At 36.0% G+C, this 25,684-nt stretch overlaps 1 protein-coding gene across 1 annotated transcript in view; it reads left to right on the top strand.

Moving 5' to 3' along the window:
• The window catches only part of COL4A3 (collagen type IV alpha 3 chain), a 179,239-nt gene that overhangs the window by 143,355 nt on the left and 10,200 nt on the right, over nucleotides 1-25,684 (top strand). The window contains exons 39-47 of the mRNA XM_074191247.1: nucleotides 1,872-1,952; nucleotides 2,573-2,671; nucleotides 4,786-4,833; nucleotides 6,683-6,868; nucleotides 8,280-8,410; nucleotides 16,090-16,162; nucleotides 18,838-18,909; nucleotides 18,993-19,118; nucleotides 21,016-21,114. Coding sequence (XP_074047348.1) covers nucleotides 1,872-1,952; nucleotides 2,573-2,671; nucleotides 4,786-4,833; nucleotides 6,683-6,868; nucleotides 8,280-8,410; nucleotides 16,090-16,162; nucleotides 18,838-18,909; nucleotides 18,993-19,118; nucleotides 21,016-21,114 — 915 coding nt within the window. The remainder of the gene's footprint in view (nucleotides 1-1,871; nucleotides 1,953-2,572; nucleotides 2,672-4,785; nucleotides 4,834-6,682; nucleotides 6,869-8,279; nucleotides 8,411-16,089; nucleotides 16,163-18,837; nucleotides 18,910-18,992; nucleotides 19,119-21,015; nucleotides 21,115-25,684) is intronic.

Raw genomic sequence — 25,684 nt, 5'->3', positions numbered from 1 at the left:
GAATTGACATTCTAATGGATAAAGTCAACACACAAAAGGAAGCTAAGAAGTGGGGAGAGGTACAGTAGAGACAGCAAAGTACCTGCAAGAAGGCTTGGAAAGTCAAAAGAAGAACCAGGAAGATAAAAAATATCGACCAACCCAGACCTCTCCCTAAAATAAAGGCCCAGAAGAAGAATGGTGAAGGGAGAAGGGGGCCAGCAAGGGAGAAAGCTGCAGAGACAAATGGATGCTCCATGGTGAGAAGCAATCGAGGATAAATAATGAAGTCTGGAAAAGAAGAAGCAAAGCCAGCAGAATAATGAAGTATTAAATGGGCACTATACCAATATCAATTAATGGAGATAAACAAAAATTATGTAGCCCAAGAAATTCTTGACTCACAGTGCCAATCTACAAAACATAGCAGATTGACAATAAGAGTCCAACGAGAGAAACCAGACTCTTGAAATGGGCATTCTTTCTGGGAGAGGAAATAAACCCATTTCTCAGTAGTATTGATGAGAGGGAAAGAAGGGATTACAGAATGGATACTGTCTCTCCCATAAATAGATACCGACTCAGGTGAATAAGGTCTAATGTTGTGACTTCTATGGTATTTTGCTTAACTCTCCTAGGCTGAATTTTCTCTCTAGCCCAGTTTGGGACTGACATTTTATAAATTATGCCTAACCTTCTAGATTTATTTACCCTGGTGCATCCTTGGGTTGACATTGTAATGGCATCCTGCTGACATTTCTGAATTTTAGCTCAAATTCCAACCTTACCCTACCAGGCAGGTTTTCCCTTTCATAGCCTGGTGATTGATGCCAAATGCCGACCCAAGTAAGCCCTCTTCTCATTGGGGAAGGGACCCAACTATCACTGCCCAAACTGAGCAAATCTAGAGGCACTATGGTCTAACTTGTAACAGTGTGTGTATTTTTTAAGTTTAGGGTTTAACCTTTAGCTTTGTTTCTGGCTGGCACAATATTTTAATTTCAAATTTTGATTTTATTCTAATGCTTATAAAAAACAAGTATGAGATACAGCATGGTAAAGGGAGAAAAAGTCCCAGCTCTGGGGTCAGATGGCCTGGGTTCTGATTCCACCTAAGATACTGCATTTGTGACTTTGAGCACATCAATTAACTCCCCTAGGCTTATATTTTTCATTTGTAAAATGAGGTTGGGCTAAATATCTCTAAGGTCCCTCCTGGGTCTAAAACTGAAAGCTCAAACTAACAAAAAAAAAATTAGGTGATTTTTCCAGATACATTTTAATGGTAATGTTTTATGCCATTTTTATCAAAGTTGGAAAAGTTCAGTACTTTTGTTCCTAAAACTGATGTTAGGACTACTTTCGTGGTTTAATAGCAGACACTGAAGATACTAACAAAATTATGTCAAATTATATATTCAGAAATTATCTAACACAAACAGGAATACATAAGGGATCCGTATAGGCTACATTTTAAAATCAGTTTAAAATGTAACATCTGTTTTGTGGTATTTTTATTTGTTTTGTTAAATAGTTCCCTGTTACATTTTAATCTGGTTGGGTGTGCATTGAGGAATGTTGTGGTACCTGTTTAATATCTCTGGCCTAAGAGAACTTCTTGCTATTAATAAGTCAATTTTCTATGAGTTATTATGAGCTTGGAAATAAATCTCAGGGTTAAATCTTTCAAGAGAGACTTTGTTATGCATATTGGTACAACCTGAGTGTTAAACAAGAATCTACTCCAATTGTAGCATCTTGTTAAGTAATTGGGGAGATGGGGAGGTGGGACAGTGGGGAGATGGAGCAAAGAGCATGAGGAGATTGTCTCTATCATTTTGACCTCCATTAAAATATCTGTAATATTTTATTAAATCTTTATTTGTTTACAGGACAGCCTGGACCTGCTGGTGATTTGGGATTTAAAGGATGCAAAGGTTTCCCTGGTACTCCTGGAAAGAAAGGACCTCCAGGTTTCATTTGTAGTTTTTCTATAATCTCTTCTTAGACCACTGTTGTATGATGACAGAGGTAGAAAATTTTGAGGACAAGTGTTTTTTTTTCTAAAGTCAGAATCTCTGTCTACCTAATTATGACTGTTTCATTAATTACTTATCTATCTCTGCCTTAGAATTTTGGAGAGTGGTACCCATTATTTAATTTAAGATTCAGAAAAAAATGAATTAAACTGTACTCAATATACACACTTGAGTAAAATCCCCATCAGAACAGAAATTCCAACATGATGATCTTCATGGAAATATTCACTTATTTATAGTGATTATATTTAATATAGAATTAACATTCATACATTTAAAGTTCTTTATAATTAGGGTTTTTTTTAAACAATCAGGCTTAAGTGACTTGCCCAGGATCATATAGTCAATAAGTTTCTGAGGTCACATTTGAATTCATATCTGAATCCTGCCTCAAAGTCTGTGTTCTATCCACTGAACCACCTAGCTGCATCTTGAACAATTAGTCTTTTAAAACAAACAAATGAAAAAATCTCAAACCATTTCCTTGTCTTTGAGAATATGTATGAATAAGAAGGAAATATATTTTCTTTTTGGTGGGTGTGTCCTTTTTCTAGGTCTTCCAGGAGACCCAGGGCCCCCAGGACCAATGGGAGAAAAAGGTAGACAAGGTGGGGATGCATTTCCTGGTCCAGCAGGAGAAAAAGGAGAGCTAGGTATGACTTTCATGTTACCTCAAATCCATTTTTTTCACTGCTGAAAAACGTTATTATTGTAATTAAATAATTTCCAACTTCTAGAATATAAGCTCTCTGAGAGCATTGGCTGTTTTTCTTTTTTTGTCTTTATATCCACCTAGCACAGTTTAAATACATAAAATTGTAATATATTACCACCCTCGAACTTAGCTAACCAATGGAAAGAGTAGAAAAACAGAAAATTAGGTAGCTGACCTGGAGCTGCAGACATGGGGAAAGGCTCAGATCAGAAGTACCTCAAGAATCATGGCCTCATATCTCACTCCTAGCCTCTCAGAAGAGCTGAAGTTCCCCAACTGCCTAGATTTCTCTATATGCATCATGTCTACAGAATGTGGTCACAATTTCTGCAAAGAATGCATTTTCTGTCATCTTCATAGGATTTCTGGGGGCAGTTTTAAATGAGTGCTAGATAATTTCTCTTGTGAGGACTCTCCAGTCCAATAGAGAAGCACTGGCACAGTCCAAATTGCTTAAAACCTCACTTGATGGAGAGCGTGAATTAGAGAAGAGATCAAGACAACACTCCATGGGGGAACCAGACTAGATCCTGAAACTGCCCACCCTGGAATCATCTTATCCTCAGATTCTTAAAAGGCAAGAGAAAGAGAAATATGGGAGAAGATGCAGAGATCTGATCTATGTGATGCTGTTCTAACAACTCAGAACTTCACGTCTAGGAGACATAGGAAGGTGACAGTGGGAAATAGTTCTGCCTGGGGATGCCGGTCTTTGTAAGACCTCTAAAAGTAGAACTGGAGAGGTTTCACCATCCCTTTTCCTATCTACTTAGGCTTTTGAGTCTAGTAAAAAAATAAGTTTATGATTTACTTCATGCCTAGGATCAACTTTCTTTAAAAAAGAAGCTCTACAAAGCGGACATCTTTTTTAGATTATGAGGTAGGAGACATACCAAAATCTATATATTCACTGACCACATTTTAGGGCTGCTCTGGCCTATTATTTTCCACTGGCTTCTACTGTTATGAGTTAAAAATCTTCTATTGATCAATATCAAATGAGACTGAAGAAAGCTCAGAGTATGACTGTGATCATGCTACGTGCCTGGTGAGACTCTGCATTGCAGTGAAAAACCCAGGAGATTTTTTCCTGTATTTTGATATAGCTTATTTTGAGAGAGGTGAGAAATTTGTCTTATTTTGAAATTTTCAGGCAATGTACTGCATACTAGGGAGAAATCAATATAAGATATATTGATGGTTCACAAAGGAGTGCTTAATAAATTGTGTGAATGTGCTTAATGAATTGTGTGAATTTAGAAACTGTGAGAAATGAAGAGACTGATTTCCAAAAGATATGGGTAGAAAGAATGACATACCAAAAAAAAATCAAAAGGATAATGAAATTATAAAAATCAAACAGAACTCAAATAGACATTAAAAAAACCTTACTTCTTGATGGAGGTGGGAGGTTCACAAGTATTATATACTGCACATATTTGTTGGATTTTTTTCAATTTATTGATCAGTTATGCTGATTTTTTCTCTCTAAAAACAAACAAATCACTTTTTGTCATTTGAGTAATTCTCAGGGAGGGGAAAGGAAATACATATGATCTGTGGTGATTTAAAAAACAGAAGACATCAATGAAAATTTTTTAAAGGACATGAAAAAGTTTACTTGAACTAATGCAAAATTTCCAGTAAGCAAAACCAGAAAAACCAATTTATTTCCTTACCTCAATATTAAAAAAAAATTTTGAAGACTTTTATAAATTAATTAAAAATGAAATGAATGGAACCAAAGGAACAAATCTATACAATAAGAATAATACTATAAACAAACAACTCTGAAAGCCATACAGACTATGATCAATATAATGACTATCTGTGATGCCAGAGGACTTACAGTGAAACATGATATCCATTAATGTGATCTAGAATTATATATACATATTTGTATTCAACTATTGTGAGAATTTGTATTTTATTGTGCCTGTTTTTATAATAAATATCCCCCCAACAAAAGAAGCAGTTAGATTTTCTTCTCATGCAATGCTAAAATGAATCACATGGATATAATGAAGTTAATATCCAGAAATTTTTTCCCAGGTCTGTTAGGGGCACTTCCAGGCCCAAGAGGTCTTCCTGGATTAGAAGGTAAGAGGTTCTTCTCCCCTAAATCTCATTTCCTATATTTTCAAGAAATAGCCTCTAATTGTATATACCTGATAAATTCTTGGGAGGCAGGGGAAATAGGAAAGGATTCTAGACCTGACATTTCATTGGTACAGGAAAACATCTAAAAGAGAAACTCTGCCACCTAATCACAGAGGAACTCAGCTGTAATTTATAGTTTTGATAATTTCCTGGTAGCATGAAGAGGTTATTTGACCTGATCATGTTCACTCAGCTGGACTGCATCAGGATCAAGTCTTCTAAATATTAAGGTCACCATTCTACATTATTATACTAGCCTATGGGTTGTCTTACGCTGATAATGCTCAAATCAAAAAATTCTGAACAGAAATAATGGACAATTGAATCCCATGTATTCAATTATCAATTATCTTTACTATTACACCATATAAAAATTTAGAACTATGATTTTACTATTAGCCTTATTAAAAGAATGGGAGATTGGTTTAGCATGGCTTGTTCATACATTTGTTAGGCCTAAGTCTATGCTAGATGTCGTAGGAGATACAAAGATAAGTAGGATATATATATATATAGTCCCTGCCCTAAGAGAGTGTTTAGAATTGAAGAACTTTAATAATCTGAGTCTGCAGAACACAAATTACTAGTTATATTTCAGGCTGCTGCTGCCCACTAATATAGAATCATTTTAGTTAATGAAGAAACTGAGATCTAAATATTAGTTGTCTAGACAAGATGAGAAAAACCATGGTCTCATCCAATATTTTACCAACATGAACATATAAAACTTAACAAAGGTTCCTGGACATCTTGCAGACTGAACATTGTCCAGATTCATTATTGTTATTATCTGTAGAGCATCAAGGATCTTCTAACTTATTAAGCCCATACCTTGTACCACCAGACTGTTTCTCCCTCTCTTTGATCTCTTGGTACAATACAAAGATATAATGCATTAGGTAGGAAAAGGCTATGTTTTGATATAGATATAGATATAAATATAAGTAGAGAGGAGAGGGAGAGGGAGAGGGAGAGGGAGAGGGAGAGGGAGAGGGAGAGTTCTTGACTGGTAGTCAGGACTCAATGACTCAGGTATGAGTCCAACTGTACCTCAGACTAGCTGGGTCACCTTGGGTAAGACACTTCACCTCCTCCTAGATCAATTTCCTCATCTGTAAATGAAGAAATCCAAGATTTCTCCCAGGTTCAGTCTTTTGACCAATAAATCAACAAGCATGCTGGTTATGTGCATGATGCTGAGGATTTCACAAAAGTGAAAGGCCCTTCCTTACAGAAAAATTGAGGGGATAGAAAGAAAAGGTGCAAATCTCTATATATTAGTACATGGTAGACTAAAGGATCAGAGAAGGTTTCCTATCAAAGGTGATCCTTGAGCTGAGTTGAGGGATTCAAAGAGACATAGCTGAGGAAAGACTATATACAGCATTGTGAATAGCCTGTACAAGTGCATCATACTGGAAGGGGAAATATCATATATGATGAATAGCAAGAAGATCAATGTGGTTGGACTGGTTTGTGTGCAGAATAATGATGCCTAAGGGCTCAAAAAGTATATGGAAGCCAAATGGTTAAGGGATTTGAATGCTGAACAGAGTTTATATATGATCCCAGAGGTTATCATGACTCACAGGAGTTTACTGAGTCCCTAGGGAGAGACCTACACTTTAGGAAAGTTGCTTTTGCAGGTATCTGGAGGATGATCTGAAAAGAGGGGAGAATTTAAACAGAGAACCCAATTTTATACATAATTAAATCACTTCTTGATGGTAGCTATTATGCAATCATAACTAGAAGAACATTCTGAAAATCAACCACTCCTTCTCTACAGGAGCCAAAGGAAATGAAGGAAGACCAGGGTTACCAGGCATCTGTGGTATAAAAGGTGTGATGGGAGATGTGGGACCAGTAGGTCCCATAGGCATGACAGGACCTCCAGGGCCACCAGGTTTTCCTGGCAGACTGATTCCAGGCCAAAAAGGAAATCAAGGTCCTCCAGGCTTGAGAGGAAGTGCAGGTATTTGTTTATACTTCTAAATATTTAGAGGAAAAAACACAATGCAGAGATGATGTTTTACCCTGGAGTTTCCCAAATACTTTCATACTGGGGGAAAATTATATCATTATCCTGATTTCATATTGGGGAAAAATCACATAACTACCCTGATTGAACCCAATAACTCTACAATATGGCTATATATGATTTCACTTGGTGATCTTCAACAGCATGAATTCAATAATCATTTTGTACTGATTGTCAGATTTACATATTCAGCTCTGACCTCTGCTGACCTTCAGATACACATCTCCAGCAACCTAGTTGACATTTCAAATTGGATGTCCTGTATTCATCTTAAACTCAACAAGTCCAAAAGGGAACTCATTATCTTCCCTCAATTTTTATATAAGGATTGGGAATCCTCTCTCTTATCCCACTCAAACTCAGACAATTCTCTAAACCACATCTCCTAAAAAGGGAGTGCATTCTGCCTTTGGAAATGCCTATGGAGATTTTTTAAATTAAACAGAATTTCCTCCTCTAAAATATATATATATATATATATATATGTATATATACATATATATACCAATTCTTCATATCAATTTGCTTTCAATACCTGTTCATAAGATTTATTAAATCTAATGGAAACCTGCAAATGAAACCAGAAAGCCAGAAATGTTTTGCTATCATTTCAGTCGATGCACAGTGAGTGGTATTTTTTCAAATATTACCATAAATGAATGATCAAGAATTATTTCTCATTAAAGACAATACTCTTTTTGCTGTCTCATCACTAATGCTGTAAAAACATATAATCAGATAGTTTTAGTTTTTATAAATAAAAACTTGCAAAATAGTAAATAAATTGTACCTGATAGAAAAAAAAAGCTTGAATGAAAGAATGTAGGAGATATGACCTTAACTTTCATTTAAAAAAATGAAAAGCCCTAATAACAGTAACAGTCCTTTTTCCATGCTTTATTTGGGCATGGAAATGACCCTAGTTTCTTGAAGATGATATTAAAGGAATACAAACTACAGCAAGTCCTAGGAGTTAGAAGGGCTTCAAATATGGACCCAACTGGATACTGTATATACCTGTTGTCTGATAGCCATAAAATTTCATTACCAGATTAGAGAAAATATGACAATTTCTTGGTTGTAGAAAATTTATTTTATCTGCTGTCATAAAGGGGAGATTCCTATCTACCATAGTGAAGAGAATATTCATACTAATGAAACCATAGATTAATGAACTGTGGAACATGCAGGCTTTCTACAATAAAGAGGCAAATGGAGAGCTTTTTTATATTGACAATCAAGTTTTCTATAGGAAATTAATTTAGCTCTCAAAGTATGTATAGTAGTCACTGATATTACTGAAAACTGACTTTGGATAATACTGACAGACTATGTGTAAATTTAGGTGATCCTGGCCCCCCAGGCCCACCTTGTGAATACACATTAGGAATAAAAGGAGAAAAAGGTTTTCCAGGAGAACAAGGTCCAACAGGTCAACCAGGAACCATAGGAGACCCTGGACCCCCTGGGCATATGGTAAGACAAGAAAATTATATTCAGTGGGTTTTTGTTCCTTTCATATTTTGGACACAAAAGTATTTGAATCAACTGAGTAGAGGAAGCAAGGGAATTGATCTGGGGACCACCTCTAGTTCTTTTGAGTCCTATGTAAAGGAAATAAATGTTTCAAAATGTTCACAGAATTAAAGAAAAGTTGAATACAGATCCTAATAATTAAGCTGAATACATTATCAAGCCATGCTCACCATCTTTCCACAATACCTGTCCCTTCCTACTTTTACTCTCTTTGTCCTCAGAATCAGACATAGCAAAAACTTCAGAATCATCTTTGTTCCTTATTCCATCCAATTATCAAATCCTATCAATTCTATCTCCTAAAAATCCCTTCCAACCTTCCTCACCATTTTCACTACCAGCTCCTTAATTTAGACCTTCACTTAAAGGAATGAAGAGAATCCCTTCTCCTCTTCTTGTCTTGGCTTTCCCTTTCTAGAGTTAAGTCTTACCTGATCTCCCTTAATGTGAGTGCCTTAGCTCTGATTATTTTCTATTTATATTGGATATTTGTTTGTAATATCACTTGTGTGTTGTCTCTCTTTCATTAGATTGTGAGCTCCTTGAGAGCAGGGGATGTCTTTTTATTCTATATTCTTTCTATATTCCCCCAGAACTTAGTAAAAAGCAAGGGCCTAATAATATTTTCTTCACTAAAATGATGCCTTTTCAGATTCTATGATCATTTTTCCAAATTGGACTACTCAATACTCCCTGATCTACTCCTGTCCTTTCCCAAAGTTGTATTTGATCTTCTGTTATCTATGATCAATAGACATTCCCCTGTGCCCAACTTTCTCTTCATGTTAATCATCTTCATCCTTTAAGACCCCAAAATCCATCTTATTTCTTCCATGAAGCTTTCCCTGAACACCAGAGATGAAGGAAATACCTCTTTGAATGTCTCATAGTACTTCATCTGGACATTTCCCAAGCATTTATATTTCATGCTGTCTTATTGTGTTAGATAATAATTGTATTTAGAATGTATAACAATTTATAATACAATACATATGTAATATACATAATTTAGAATATATAATTATTATTTATGTATAAGTAAGCTTAGTTATGGAGGAAGAGTTGGCATGATTGTGTACTGAATGCAGCCTCTGAGGCTGAGATGCAACAGAATATGCATTGATCCTATGCCACTTGCACCAATTTTGGCCTGACAATTAATAACAAGAAAACAGAGTTTCTTCACTAACTAGAACTATACCTTCCATACTGGAACCATCAGTTACAACAAATGGAGAAATTTTGAATTTTACCTTGGCAATATACTTTCCAGGGATGTACATATAGATGATGAGGTTCTGAAGGAAAATGCAAAAGAGAAGAGATATTAGGTTTCCTATCAAGCTGAAGATCTACAGAGCTGCTGTGATAAATTCATTGCTGTATGTCTGTGAAACCTAGATAATATACCAGGGCCATGCCAGGAAACTGAATCGCTTCTATTTGAATTGTCTTAGGAAGATCTGGAGATCTTCTGACAAGGTAAGATACTGGATGCTGAATTCCTTTCTTGGACTGAACTGTCAATCATTCAAACTCTACCATGGAGAGAGTAACTTTGACGGGCTGGCTACATTGTTTGAATACCAAGGAAACAGATGCCTAAAAGAATATTTTATGCAGAGCTCACGCAAGAAAAAACACTCACATGTAGACCAGAAGAAGTGATGCAAGACACTCTCAGGATCTCTGAAGAACCTTGGAATCCATTGTGAGACATGGGATCCACTGGCACAGGACCACCCACCAGGGCATGCCTTCATCAGAGAAGTGCTATGCTCTATGAGCAAAGTAGAATTGCAATAGCTCCAAAGAAACAAGAGATGTATGAATACAGAGACATTTCCACTCCTAATGTTTCGTACAGACTCTGTGTCTGACCTATAATAGAGACTTCTGAGCTCATCCTGGTCTGATCAGTCATTCAGACACACTGACCCTCACATAGCGATTTCATTTTGGTACTCTTTGAACACAAAGGACAACTTTGTAACCAACCAAATTTGTGTGTGTGTGTGTGTGTGTGTGTGTGTGTGTGTGTGTGTGTGTGTGTGTGTATTATATATATATACTCAAAATCCAATAAATCAAGTACCTTTTTTAGGGGTAATTAATTAAATGTTTGACCAAATATAGCCCATGAACAGTGTTATAAATATCCAAATGACCCTTAGCAGGAAAAAAGGTTTCCCACTCCTGCTTTAGTCCCTCAAAATGATATTTACTCCAGTACCAACTGTAGGGGTTAGTATAGCTGTTCTTTGGATATTTTTCTTACTGCCATTGCTTCTTCCTCATACATACCCTGAATACTGTGATGATGGAACCAAAAGTGGTACCTCCACCATTTTTGATGGAGAAAAGAGTTTGTTAAATAAATCATAACGGACCTTTTCCATTTTTCATTTGCTTATTGTCTTCTGAATGATAACATACTTAAATGTCTTATGATCAGGGATCATTAAGCTTTCTATCACTTTTCCTCTTTAGTCACTTGCAAATACGAAGCATTTTATAAAATGTTTGTTGATTTGAAATAAAAATACTTCAAATGTTATCTACTTTACACTAGCCTCCCATCCATACAACATAATAATCCTCCTTTACAACTTCCCAGAAAGGTGATGTTTTTTTAGCCTCTGAATCATCATTTCTAGTGTTTAGAGTTCAGTACTTTCTGTGTTATCCAATTAAACCTTGGAATAGTTCCAATTATTAGAAAATTCTTCCTTATATTAAGCTAAAATCAATTTGGCAGCTGTGAGAGATGGAAACTTCAGCCAGGGAGAACAATTATAAAACTAAAGCAATAATTTAAGTATGGGGTGATAAGGACCTGAACTAGAATGGTGGTTGTGTGAAAAGAAGTAGAAGAAGGAATGGCAAAATTTGACAAATTCCTAGATATGGGTAGTGTTGAGGGAGACACAGATGTTGTGGACCTAGGTAACCAGAAGAATGGAATAACGAGATCTCTGCTTGACATACTAAATTTGTGATTCCTTGGGAACTTCAGTTGAAAATGTCCAATAAATAGTTGGTAGTGTGGGTCTAGGGCTCAAAAGAGACAAGGACTAGATATATTTATATAGAAAGCTGGATAATGGTGATCTAGAAATGTTTATGGAACCCATGGAAGCTGTTGAGGTCACCAAGTGAAAGGAAGAACAGAGAGAGAGAAAAGAAATCCCAGGACACTCTTAGAGAATACTTATAGTTAATAGATGTGATAGTGTCATAGTTAAAAAGTATGACTTGAAGATCGAGCAAAGGAGACTGAGAAGACAAAAGAACCAAGAGAGAATAATGCCTCAAAAGGCCAGAGGAGAATTGATGCAGGAGAAAGTAGTGAACAATGTTAAATGTTATTGAAAGACTGTGTGACCTTGGGCAAGTCACTTAACACTATTGCCTTGCAAAAACCAAAAAGAAAGAAAAAAAAGAAATTGAAAGACCAATAAAAATGAGGATTGAGAGGAGACATAATAGCACATTTCACTGTATTATCATTCAGTTCATTCTGTTCCAACTTATCAAGTATATCATGAAAGATTTTGCCATGTGCTTGGTTAAAATAAGGGCATATCATTTCCTAAGTCTCCTGATCTACTACTAACTTAGTAACCCTATCACAAAAGAAAATTAGTTTTTATTCATTTATTCCCAAAACATTAAGTGGTTAAAATGCACCATGTGCTGTTTCTTTGAGAACCTACAATGTACTATGCAAAGTGTTGGGAGAGATTTTAAAAAAGATTAATACAGTATAATTATTTCAGGCAAGAATTTTATAAACTGGGGCGGCTGGGTGGCCCAGTGGAAAAAGCACTGGCCCTGGAGTCAGGAGTACCTGAGTTCAAATTCGGTGTCAGACACTTAACAATTACCTAGCTGTGTGGCCTTGGGCAAGCCACTTAACCCCATTTGCCTTGCAAAAACCTAAAAAAAAAAAGAATTTTATAATTTAGGAAATATTTTCATAACCTAATACAGGAAGTAATAATCATGGTGAACTCATCTTGGCTTCTAGTAATCACCACTTCATTTTCTCAGTTCTTATAATCTATTTTATCATCTATGCTGGATCTGTCAAGGACCAACAGTAAAATCATGTTTGAAAATTAAAGACATTTCACAGGATCATAATAATTTTTTTTTGCAAGGCAAACGGGGTTAAATGGCCTGCCCAAGGCCACACAGCTAGGTAATTGTTAAGTGTCTGAGACCGGATTTGAACCCAGGTACTCCTGACTCCAGGGCCGGTGCTTTATCCACTATGCCACCTAGCCGCCCCTGGGATCATCATAATTTGAACTGGAAGTGACTTTATAAAGCTCTCTAGTGTAAACCCCCTATTTTACATGAGGAAACTGAGGTCCAGAAAGATTAAATTTCCTGGAGGAAAATGGGCAGAGCTGGAATTTGAATTTCAGGCTTACAGCTTCTTTCCTTGCTCAAGTCCTTATCTTTATCAGTCCTGAGTTTTTGTTGTTTCCTAACCATGACTGTTGTACCCTTTCCAATAGGAGGATCATTCTCCTGAATAGAGAAGCAAAATGACAGCTGAGAAATTCTACCTCATCACTACTCAGATGAACATTATATCATTTCTCCTAAGAAGTTGGCCTCTTTATGGCTCAAACGTAGCTTTAAAAAGCTTTTAAAATTATTGTCCATTAGCTTTTTGTTTTTGCAAATCTCATCTCATTATTTCCAACCAGTAACATTTTTCCAGGATTAATTTTAGCTATATAGTAAAAGAAATCGAATAATTATTACTTTGATTTAAAGCCCCTTTAGGAACTTCTTGTTCCAATCTAAGCAACTTGGTGGTTTGGTATCTCTTAGACTACTTCTTTCTGTGACTTTTAAATGGCATCCTAATGCATCTAGAATCAAAAGTAAATTCCTCTATTTAGCTTTTAAAGCATTTCACAAATTTGTCCCAACTTATTTTCCATATTCATTATTCATTATTACCTTGCCTCTCATGCCCTGAAATTCAGTGAACAATCTTCTCTGGTCCCCCCAAAAGATACTCCATATCTTTTCATGAATTGTCTTTCATATCTAGTATTTACTCCATCTGCCCCTCTACCTCACTGAAACCCTCTTTTCCTTCAGGAGGCAGCTCAACAATAAAACAACAAATATTTTAGGGCACTTTTTATGTGCTAGGTGTCAAAGATACATATATAAGATTGCATTCATTCAACATCGACTATCATATCTGTTTCCAGACTTCAGGAAACAAGATGCCCTTCTCAGGTTAAGCACATGATCTCCAATTTCATCACCAAGCTGCTAACTCATCTTGACTGATAGCATCTCCCTTAGCATCCTCTTCTCTTTGACCAGAGGGCTAACAGATGGAGTACCAAACTCCACTCAATGCCTTTCTTTAGAGAAGGGAGAACCTGGACTAGTGATCTCACTCCATTCTAAATTTGCTGCCTTGCCTGTTTTGTTCAAGTCTAAGGAATAAAAGATGGGGCAGCTAAGTGGTAGATGGAGCCCTGGGCCTGGAGTCAGGAAAACCTGAATTCAAATTTAGCCACAGATATGTACTAGCAGTATGACTCTGGGTAAGTCATTTAACCCTATTTGTTTTAGATTCCTCATTTGTAAATGATCAGAAGAAGAGGCAAACTACTCCAGTATCTTTGTCAATAAAACCTCAAATGGGGTCACAAAGAGTCAGATGCTTCAACAACAGCAAAGGGAACAAGATACTCCTACCTGGTACCCCCTGTTATCTCCTCCCCCACTGCTGTCCTGCCTCCTTTTGTGTATGGTCTCCCCTCCTCCACCTTAGACTGTAAGCTCCTTAAGGGCAGGACTATCTTTTTATTAATTGTAGCTCCAACACTTAGCACATGGTAAGCACTTAATAATGAATGTTTTTTTTTTTGGATTGGATTAATTCTAATGGGAGAGAAAAGCACATACAAAATTAATAAATACAAATGTAAGTAAATCAATTAATTGTAAAGTGGTACAGGCAGTTGCAGAGAATTAGGCAGGGTTTCATATGGAGGATGATGTTTAACCTGTATCTTCAAGGAATAGCAGGGATTTCCAACCTTTTAGCTCTTCTGGGTCACATCACCCCACATAAATTAGAATTATGCAATCCTTGACAAGTTTGGGTTGGGTGATATGGTTTGGGAGAGCTAAAACGGGGGGCAGCTAGGTAGCACAGTGGATAGAGCACTGGTCCTGGAGTCAGGAGGACCTGAGTTCAAATCCAGCCTCAGACACTTAATAATTACCTAGCTATGGGACCTTGGGCAAATCACTTAACCCTATTGCCTTGCAAAAACCAAAAAAAACCCCAAAAAACAAAAGAGCTAAAACATTGGACATCCCTGGAATAGAGGAGCTATGAAGTGGAGAAGTGGAGATAAGAAAAGGTATTCTCGTCATGTGGTGTAACCAAAGATATGAAGACAAGAGATGAAGTATTATGAAGAAAAGACCAATGTCTACATGAGAATGGTGGAAGAGTAGTCATGTCCAATGATTCTGGAAAGCTAGGTTGGGACTAGATTGTATAGAATTTTAAAAGCTAAATATGAATTCTATATTGTCCTAGGAATAGTAGGAAGCCAATGGAATGAACTGAATAGAGGAATGACATGGTCCCATCTGTCTGAGGTTGTAATAATCTGGGTGAGACGTGATGAAGCCTTGGAGGAAGGTGAAGCTATGGAAGTTGAGATGGATGTGAGGGAAATGGAGTCAGAAACAGTAAGATCTGGCGACTGACTAGCTAAATGGAGTGAAGGAAAGTAAGGCAGCAAGTACAACACCAAGATCACAAATCTGGGAAGCTGGAAGGATGGGGGTGCCTTTGACAGGAACCCATTAAACCTTTCCTGATCCCTCAATGGCTAATTGCCCCCTCTCAAACGATCTGGTGTCAAATGGCTTTGAATTTATTTGTATTTGTTCTGTATGTACTTATACATGTCTTTGTCATCTCATCCTTAGAGTATAAGTTCTGTAGGAGCAGGGATTATTGCATTTATTATATTTGTCTCACCAGTGTCTGGCATATAGTAGGTACTTAATTCTTTGTGATTGATTCATTGATCATACTTGCCCAATCATTCCCCAAAATTGGTAATATCCCTAGTTTCCTTCCTCTTCAAAGTTTCTCATATTTCCTACCTCCTCATACTTACACAATACAAACTAATGCTCCTGTTGGCTTGGTAGGAATAGATCTTGGACATTATCATTCCACCTAGTATGTCACCAACACAAATTGTCATTTTTAATCACCTGTCTGCTTTCATCTTCAAAGTGTCCACATCCAAAAAGTTATCTCTATTTCAGTATTTCAGAAAATACTGTATTTTAATGAAATTACATTAAACATACTGCATTACACTAATACATTGAAATTACAAAAAAATTAATTTTGTTGCTGAAAGACCCCTGCCTCTGGAATATGTATGAAGAGCCAAGGAACTTGAAATAGATAAATTATGTCCCAACTCTGACAAACTTTCTCAATATAATATTGTGTTTCTTACTATCTACATCAAGAAGAAATTTTTCTGGACAACAATATAATGTAGTAACTTCTGCATTTCTCTTGTTTTAAATTACAGGGGATTCCAGGCACCCCAGGTCTTCCAGGTTTTAAAGGTGATCCTGGATTTCAAGGATTTCCTGGCATGGCAGGTACTTGTCTAATTGTTCTCTGCACTCCTTTGGGGGAACAAACACAATCTCCAAATATAGTCTGATGACAAAATTGCCCAGGTTCAAAGCCTCGATGAAGGGAAATGTACACACACCATGGGAAGAAAAATAAAAACACTATTGAAAGTTTCAGAAAATAGACATGGAATCTTTCATCGATAGCATGACTTTTAAATGGGGTTGTAAGGTAATACATTTGTCTTAATGATCTTGTCTTATCTAGTTAATTCCCATGGTATTTTCTTTATAAATCAAAAAAGTTTTTGCCACATAAAATAGAAATATTAATTAATAAGTTCATCCAATTTGAATGGAGCCAAAAAAAGTTAATTGTAGAAAACAAGAACAGATGATATAAGGCTGATCTTTATGCTGATTCTTTAATGCAACAAATTAGCCAAAAGTCAGAGTACAAGGTCCTAAAAAGCTTTGCTAGACTAGAGAGGCAAGACCTATAACGAATTCTTAGCACCAACTTCTTCCCTCTGAGTTTAGAAAAGATTGTAGAAATTATAGAAGGTGCCCACTTTGAGGCTTGTTGAGGCTGAAGGGCCCAATACTCAAATTCCATCTCTAAGAATTTCTAGACTAAGGAAAAGTCACAACCTCTGTGAGCCTCATTTTTCACACCTGTAGAATGGAGATGATCATCCCATTTTCATTAATATCACATAGTATAATAATATTAAGTAACTTAGTGAGTGAAGATTGTTGTAAAGATTAGATGAGGTAGTGAATGTACTTGATACAAATACTGCCAGTTGTGTAGAATGAAGGCAGTTGTTTTCTTCCCTAAGCTCCTAGAGTAAGACACTGATTCTTCCAGTGAGTCCCATAAAATATTACTACTCTTTTGTATTATTTTTTGTTTGGGAATTTTTATTACAAAAGTTATAGACAACTGAACATTTCATTGAGATGACAACTTTCTGAGCAATGACCAATTCATCTTCACTATTAATGTTAAATTCTTATTGTGTTTTTTTTTCCTTTGCCTCACTCCCACCCCAAGAGACCATGTGGTATAGATGTGAGAAAACTCACCTCAGATCTAGAAAGTCCCAGGTTCTGGTTCTGCTTCTGACTCAGAACTAGGTACTGTGACTTTGGGCAGAGGTATCAAGCTTCCAATGTGGACCTACCTACAACATTCCATGGTAACCAGATTAGAGTATCCTTAGGAAATATTTACTAACATGAATACAAGTGAAATAAAACATAGATAATGTCATGTTTTAAACTAAACCAACACACAACACACAGCAGGGATTCTTACATATGGATTATTGGCCCCCAATTCTATTTGAGTTTGACACCACTGCTCTAAACAAACTCTCTAAGATTATAAATTTCAAAGTAAGTGCCACCTTTTTTTTTTTGGTAGCAATCACCTCACTTAGGAAGTCTCTATTCCAGCAAAATCATGGGTCCATTCCCTATCTTTTTGTCACTCAAGATGTGTATTTATTTCCTGAAAATTACATTCTTTAACTTACAGTTAATGCCTTAATGCCTATATTTTTCATGGTGTCAAACTCAAACAGAAATGAGGGGCATTAAATGTACATAAGAATTCCTGAACCTACATTTTAACTTAGAAAATCACATTATTAGTGCTCTATTATATTTTTATTTATTTTATTAAATATTTCTCAATTATACTTTAATCTGGTTTGACAGGCCTGTTTGACATCTTGGCTCCAGACTCAGGAATTTTCTTGTCTTCCTTTTATGTATTTCGAAGGCTAGAAATGAAACTGTAGTTCAGGTAAAAAGCAGACAGGGTTTACACTTACCCTCAAGGATAATGGAAAAAAAGATGCCCTGTCCTATATATAAAATCACTAAAAATCCTACAGTGACTTTAAGAACATCAATAACCATAATATTTAAATGCTGTCCCTCACCAGAAGAATGCTTTAGTAAACTTTTAATGACGCTTAACTTCATAATGCCTCTACTCTAAAATTTAATGAAACTAAATTGGTTTCTAAATTCAGAAAATTAGTCATTAAGAAGACTTGCCCTACAAAATGTTATTTTTGTTGCCTCTTCTACTTTGTGCATTTGTTTACAGCCTGGTCACGCATGTCATCAAATGACAATTTTAAAAAGCTATGTCTGGTTTAGGATAATTAGATCACATCACCACCATCTTATTCTGAAGTCATACCTCAAGCAGGATTCATAATTAATAGTTCTAATCTTAACCTCTATGTCTCTAATCTATAGTCTCTAGAACATGAAACCTATTTTGGTTTTTTCATATTTCTATTAATATATTTTGATATGGTTTCCTTTGAAATTCCTATATATATATTTATGGTTTTGGTTTTGGTTTTTTGCAAGGCAAAGGAATTAAGTGACTTACTAAGTAAGTATTAAGTGTCTGAGGTTGGATTTGAACTCAAGTCCTCCTGATTCCAGGGCCAGTGCTCTATCTATTGTAACACCCAGCTGCTCCCTATTTTATATATTTAAAATTATGATTTGTAGGTTTCATAGGCTTCACAAGACTGCCCAAATAGTCCATGACACAAAAAAGTTGAGAATCTGATTAGAATATATCACTAACCCAAAGGTAGAGGTGAGTTGAAGCCAATCCCTAAAGTATAATGACTATATGATTACTATATATTTTGTTTTTCCTATAGGAGAAAAGGGCAATCTAGGACCTCCAGGACCAACTGGGGCTCCAGGGTCAATCGGGCCAAAAGGACCACCTGGTAAAAAAAAATTGTACTTTATGTAGATAACAGAATATTTCTAAAGGTAATAAATCACCTTTTTAATATGTTTATGTTAATAGGTCAACCTGGAAGCCCTGGAACAGCTAAAGTTATATCTCTACCAGGGAGTCCAGGGCCTCCTGGACAACCTGGAGAACCAGGAATGCAGGGAGAACCAGGACCACATGGAGCAGAAGGACCTCCAGGTTGGGAATCAGATATATTAACGTGAATCACTGAAAAGTTATTCTATAACATAATTGTTGATATTGACAACTTTGCAAACGGAGATAACATCAGAATTAGTCAACGATCTGCTGTTTTCTGACTGTAATTTTGGTGTGTCATTTCAATATCTGGGGCTTCAACTGCCCCCTTGGTAAGAGGTTGACTAGCTGATCCAGCATTATTTAAATTATTCATCTATGACCAAGATTATGGTTTAAGCTTTTCAAACAATAACTGTGGGAGGTTGAAAGGTATGAGTATTACTATTCCCATTTTACAGACTCAGAAGATGATACAGATTGAGTAAGTGATTTGCCAAAGCAAATGAATACCAGAGTCAGGAATCAAACTCATCTCCTACTGACTCCAAACTATTATCTATTATACTATTAAATCTATATACTCTTCTGTTTCCCAACATAAAACATAATAGTCATTTGTTTTGAGGTTAAACAATACTAATTTAGACAGTGGTCTGTAATGATAAATCCAGTGGTCTAGCTTGGTGTACAGCGTATTGGTACCTAAAAGATATTGATGCTATGTTGATCTGTTATAGAATACATCCTTAGAAAAATCAGTTGACTTGTGTATGTTTTCTAAATAAATAAATGTTGTGAATGTTTGTCCTGATCTCTGTATTTCTTGATATAAGTCACTAAATGCATGAGTCCTTAATACAGTAGAATCTCTATAAAAGGAGGATATTAAGCAATAAATATCCATAGTGTAGGGATAAGGCCTTCATTACTTTGCCCAACTTCTGAGGAAGCTCTATCTATGAAAATTGGCATTTATTTCTAAATCTTAGGTGAACTGCCCAGGATTACACAACATAGCCAGTTTTTATGTGGTAGAGACAGGTCTTATATCCAGGTCTTTTTGGCCTCAAAGCCAGTTTTCTTTTACACAAAACCACAACTGTGTGCTCTCTCATGAGCTCTCTCTCATGTGTGTGTGTGTGTGTGTGTGTGTGTGTGTCTCACTCTCTCTTACTCTATTCTCTTTTATCTCTCTCTCTCTTCTTCTTCTTCTTCTTCTTCTTCTCTCTCTCTTTCTCTCTCTCTCTCTCACTCTCTTTATTGCATGCCACAGCTTAGGGATGCTGAGCTGGAGTAAAGCAGACTGGGGAGGGAGAATTGTAATAACCTGTCTTCAGGTTCTTGAAAAGTTCTCAGAGCAATTAAAAAAAAAAAGTTCTCAGAGCAGCTAGGTGGTACAGTGGATAGAGCACCAGCCCTGAAGTCAGGAAGACCTGAGTTCAAATTCAACCTCACACACTTAGTAATTACCTACCTTTATGACCTTGGGCAAGTCACTTAACCCCACTGCCTTGCAAAAAACCCAAACAAAGAAACAAAGAAAAGTTCTCAATTGAAAAAAGAATTAGACTTGTTAACCTTGATTCTCTGAGGCAGACTTGGGGCAGTGGGTGGAAGCTGCAAGAAATAAAAGATCCTCCTTTACCAGATGTGATCTAGCACTTATTAGTTTGGTTACAGAGAGAATTCTTTTCCTCGTGTGGGTTGGACTAGATGGTCTGTAAAAGTTATTTCTAATACTAAAATTCTGTGATCCTGTGAAAAGGAGAATAATAATGCTTATACCATCTATTTTACAGGTTTATTGTAAAGAAGGAATTTGACAATCAATAAAATACAATATAAATGAAACTGAAGCAGAGTGGTTAAGACTTGCCCAGGGTCACCCAGCTAGTCCATGTCTGAAGACAGATTCAAACTCAGGTCTTCCTGACCCCCAGGGCCAGCACTCCAACTACTATTTTCCCATGTATGAGAACAATGGTTGATTGTTGCTTTTATTTTGCTTTTCCACATGTAACAATGCAATTATTCAATGTTTGGTGCTGAATAGGACCTCAAGGACCAAAAGGTCAACCAGGGAGACCTGGAAAGCCAGGAACTCCTGGACCAGTCGGAGAAAAAGGCAACAAAGGATCTAAAGGAGAAACTGGTAAATACATCTATACTTATTTTCTCAACAAAATTAGGCTTGCAAAGTCACATATAAGAGAAATAAGTACTATATTGAGTTTGACAAGAGGCTGTGTAATTTTAAGATAATATGGGATTTCTTCATATACCCTTTCTCTTTAAGTGCTGGGGAAAATGGTCAAGAGACACAGAAAAGAAATGTAGGAATTGGGGGATGGAACAATCTTCTCATCTATTCCATAATCCTACATGGTTCAGTCTCCAAAACCAGAAGACAGGAAGGGAAAGGCAAAGGGAATAAGCACCTACTATATTATAGGAATACTGAACACTTCACAAATATTATCTCACTGGGAACCTCACAATAACTCTATAAGATAGGTGCTATTTTCATTCTCCATTTTACAGTTGAGGAAACTAAGAGGTTAAAAGACTTGCCCAAGGTCACATAAGCCAGTAAATTCCTGAGACTAGATTTGATCTCAGATCTTCCCCACTCCAGGTCTAGCTTTCAATTTACTCTGTAGCCTGCTAGCTCCCTCTAAGACAGAACACAAAAGAAATCCTACAAAGTGATTGATATTGTTTTATTGAACAGATCAGTTTCTAACAAGTCAGGTATAATATGCTGGAACATTGATATTTTAATATAATAAGGTTCGTTCTTGCCTTTTAGGTTTATAGATCTGTCACTAGAGGAAAACCAGCCATAAAACTAGAAAAAGAGTAAAGATATATTGCTGGAGGAGCATCTTGATATTTATAAGAATGATTACTTTTAACTAAAACACAGACCCATTTCCTACCTTAGTTGTTCCACTGACATCTTGGACTTGAACAAGAATGAATTGTTTGACATACTCTATTCGGTTTTCAAAATCTGTTTGTCAGTGATCAATCTGGATTAAATATTCCCTGCTGTCAAAGCTGTGTGAAAATAATCTGTGTATCCATGTTGGAAATTGATCAGTTGTTCATTTTTGTTGTGACTTGGGCAAGTCATTTTTCATATGTGCTGTGTTCTATTAAAAGCACCAGAACATTTTTCACATCATTAAATTTTTTAAATGAAGAAAAAAATGTAAACATTCCTCCTATTTTCTAATATAAATGCCCAAATCTAAAAGATATAATAGAGACTAAAGTTCAAATTTGAAAAAATTGAAATATAGGGCTAACAATATATCTTGCTAATTGTTGGATCTGGAGTAATCCAAAGTACCCTGGAAATATAGATTTTGTATGAGTATACAGATAGATGGTTTAGGACCAGTATGTTGCCCTAATTTGAAAATATGAATGACCAATTTTTTTCCACAATTGTTAAATGCATAAAAATAGGGAACATTTCTAAAATTTTACTATTTCTATTCCCAGAAAAATAACAAAAAAAAATCATTATACTCTATATATCAGAATTACAATGTACATTCCAAGTATTGTGTGCAATAAAATTTAATAAATAGAAAGATCAACTAATATATAGAGAGAAACAGATATTAGGCCATATGTGAAAACTGCCCCAACTCAGAGAAATATTTAAGGCTATTGAAACTCATTAAACTGGTTAGTTCTGATAAAAAAAAAAAAAACAAGTAAAATACTCCTCTCCCCAAGTAGAAACTTTTTCTTACATTTTTTATCTAACTTTCTGATTCTCCAAATTTAAATTCTTGAAGTTAGAATATCTCATGGGCATTCTGTACCATTTTATTTTGCTTACCTCTTTAACTCAAATCACAGAATTTTGGCATCCCTCTTTCTCTGTAATCTTTGATCATTCTTCATTCATCAGCACCCTCTTCTTCCCTTCAAACATGTCCCCAGCATAAAAAAAAAAAATTTCCTTGACCTTGCCATTCCCTCAAGCCTGAATTTCCATCTAATTGTCCCAAAGGTATCTCAAACTGAGGTCTAAAACACAATTCTCTTTCTTTTTTAGAAATGTATAATTCTTATGGATAGAGTTTGTTTTTATGTTGCTTTCATTTTGGAACATATCCCCCCACCTCCCCCTTCCTTACTTGGTGTTTTTTTAACAAAGAAGAAAAAGATAATAAACAGATCAGCAAAACTAATCATCACATTAATCAAGTCTACTGGTATAAAACATTGTTCCATTAGCTTACATAGCCAGTCAGCTCTGCGAAAGAGAGAAAAGGAAATGTATTTTCTCATCTCTTCTCTGAGGAAAAGCAGTCTTTATAATTACACAGGCTTTGATATGTGTGTGTGTGTGTGTGTTTTCCATTTATATAATGCAATTTGCTTTCTTGGTTCTGCTTAATTCACTTTGTGCAACTCATCTAAATCTTCCCATCATCCTCAGAATTTCTTTTATCATGTCTTCCAGTATAGTAATACTCAGCCATTCCCCAATCAACTAACAATGTGCAGGGATTATGTTAAGTGCTGTGGATAGGTAAGACAAAAATGAATTGTTCACTGCCTCTATCTTCTTCCTGGTTCTTTACAACAAAAGGAGCTCCTATGAATAATTTGGTGAATACTGGAACAGTCTGTCTTTAGTCTCCTCAGAATATCTGTATAATAATGGGATCTCTGTGTCAAAGAAAATAGTTATCTGAAGTATAAGGAGTCCAGCTAAAAATTGTTATTCCAAAAGAGAAAGCTTTAAAAAAAATTTATTGATTCTCACAAGGGAAGGAGAACATCTGAGCATGAAACAATATCTCAGAGTTTTTTTGATCTGCATTTTTCCTTTTAGTAGTGATTTGAAGCATTTTTCTATAACAACTAATGATTTTCAGTTCTTTTGAAAAAGGTTTATTAATAGCCCTTGGTACATTTCCATTTTATAATTTCTGTTAATTGCCTTTAAGTCTTGGACACTAGACTCTTAATCAGAAATATTTGGTACTAAGATTTTTTTTCTCAGTCTACTGCTTTCTTTCTTACCCGAGTTACATTAATTTTGACCATATAAAAGCTTTCCAAGATCATGTAATCAAAATTATTTTTGAGATCACCTCTATACTTTGATCTAAGAATTCATCTCCTAGACAGCATGAAAGGCAACTAACAGATTTTGTTTTTAAAGCATGATTTTAATATTCATATTTAATATTTAATATTCAGATGTATCCATTTTGAACTTATTATGGTATCTAGACTTGACCAAAACCTCATTTACACAAAACTTCTATCCACTTGTTGCAGATAGGAGTTGCAGATAGCTCTAGTCTATCAAACACTGGGTTATTTTTTTAATCATCATTCACCTGAAATCCACTTCTCTTCTTACCACCCCTATTGTTGTTGAGGGTTCCTCGGATTGCCTCTCTTCCTTCTTACCCTCCAAGCCTCCCTCATCTGCTCTTCATCCACAGCACCTCTTGCATCTGGGGCCTTCTAATCACTCACACTATCTTACCCTTGTTCAGACTCATTATCTCTCCTCTGAAATTCTCCTCATCCCAGAGGCCCTTCCCACTCCATTTTATCCTCTACATGGAGGCGATAGTGAGATCTTTCTGCACAGATCTGATCATGAAACTTCACTATCCAATAACCCCAATGGCTCCCTAATGTCTATAGAACAAAAGACAAACTCTCTTGTTTGACATTTAAAGCCTTTCATAATCCAGGTTCAATGTGTCCTTACTGTTTTATCCTACACAGCCGTACCTCTCCCACTCTATCAGGGCTACCCGGCTACTGACTATTCCCTAACCATAGCATCACACTTTCCATCTCAATACCTGTGTATAGAAGGCTCTCCTAACCCTGGAATTTCTTTACCGCTTCGCATCCCTATCTTCTATCATAACTCAGCTCCAGGTGCACCTCTGGACGAGTCCCTTTAGTAGCAGTACCCTTCTTAATCCTAAATCACATGTTTTGTATTAGTTTATCAGACTCTATGTGGGCACACACACACACACACACACACACACACACACAAGAACAGAAGCTCCTTGAGGACAGGGCTTCACTTTTATCTTTGCCTAGCATCTATAGCAATCTGAGACATGTTGCTTTAAGAAATTGTTGCTGAATTTAGCTGTTCAAATGCAGGTACCCTCAGAATTGTTTGGCTAATATAGAACTCTTTCAAAATGTCTTGAAGTTTTAATTGATTCTGTTCTAAGATCTATGATATTTGATTCATTTAATAAATATTTTAGGGCTTACAATATATAGGGTGCTGGTTACCCACATACTGGCAGGGATTCAAATATGATTAAGAAATTTTGTTTTTTAGAAGATTTTCAGTTTATTAGGAGGAGATAATGCATGAAAACAAAGAATGACAACATAAAACAACTAAAGATACTGTTTGGTCAAATAAAAAAAAGGAATTCCCACACTCATTTCATTCAATCATTCATTCATTCTTTATTGGAGCATCCTTATATATAAGGATCAGATAGGCAGTGCAGAAGATACAGCACTGGACCTGAAGTCAGGAAGATCTGAGTTCAAATCTAGTATCAAACATTTAGCAGCTTTGTGACCATAAGCAAATCACTTAATTTCTTAGCCTCAGTTTCCTCATATGCAAAATGATGATAATAATAACATCTTGTGAGGATCAAATGAAATAATAATTATATAAGATATATCAA

Source organism: Macrotis lagotis, chromosome 6 (genome assembly GCF_037893015.1).
Source record: "Macrotis lagotis isolate mMagLag1 chromosome 6, bilby.v1.9.chrom.fasta, whole genome shotgun sequence".
Taxonomy (NCBI): domain Eukaryota; kingdom Metazoa; phylum Chordata; class Mammalia; order Peramelemorphia; family Peramelidae; genus Macrotis; species Macrotis lagotis.
This window is presented reverse-complemented; position numbering and strand designations above follow the sequence as displayed.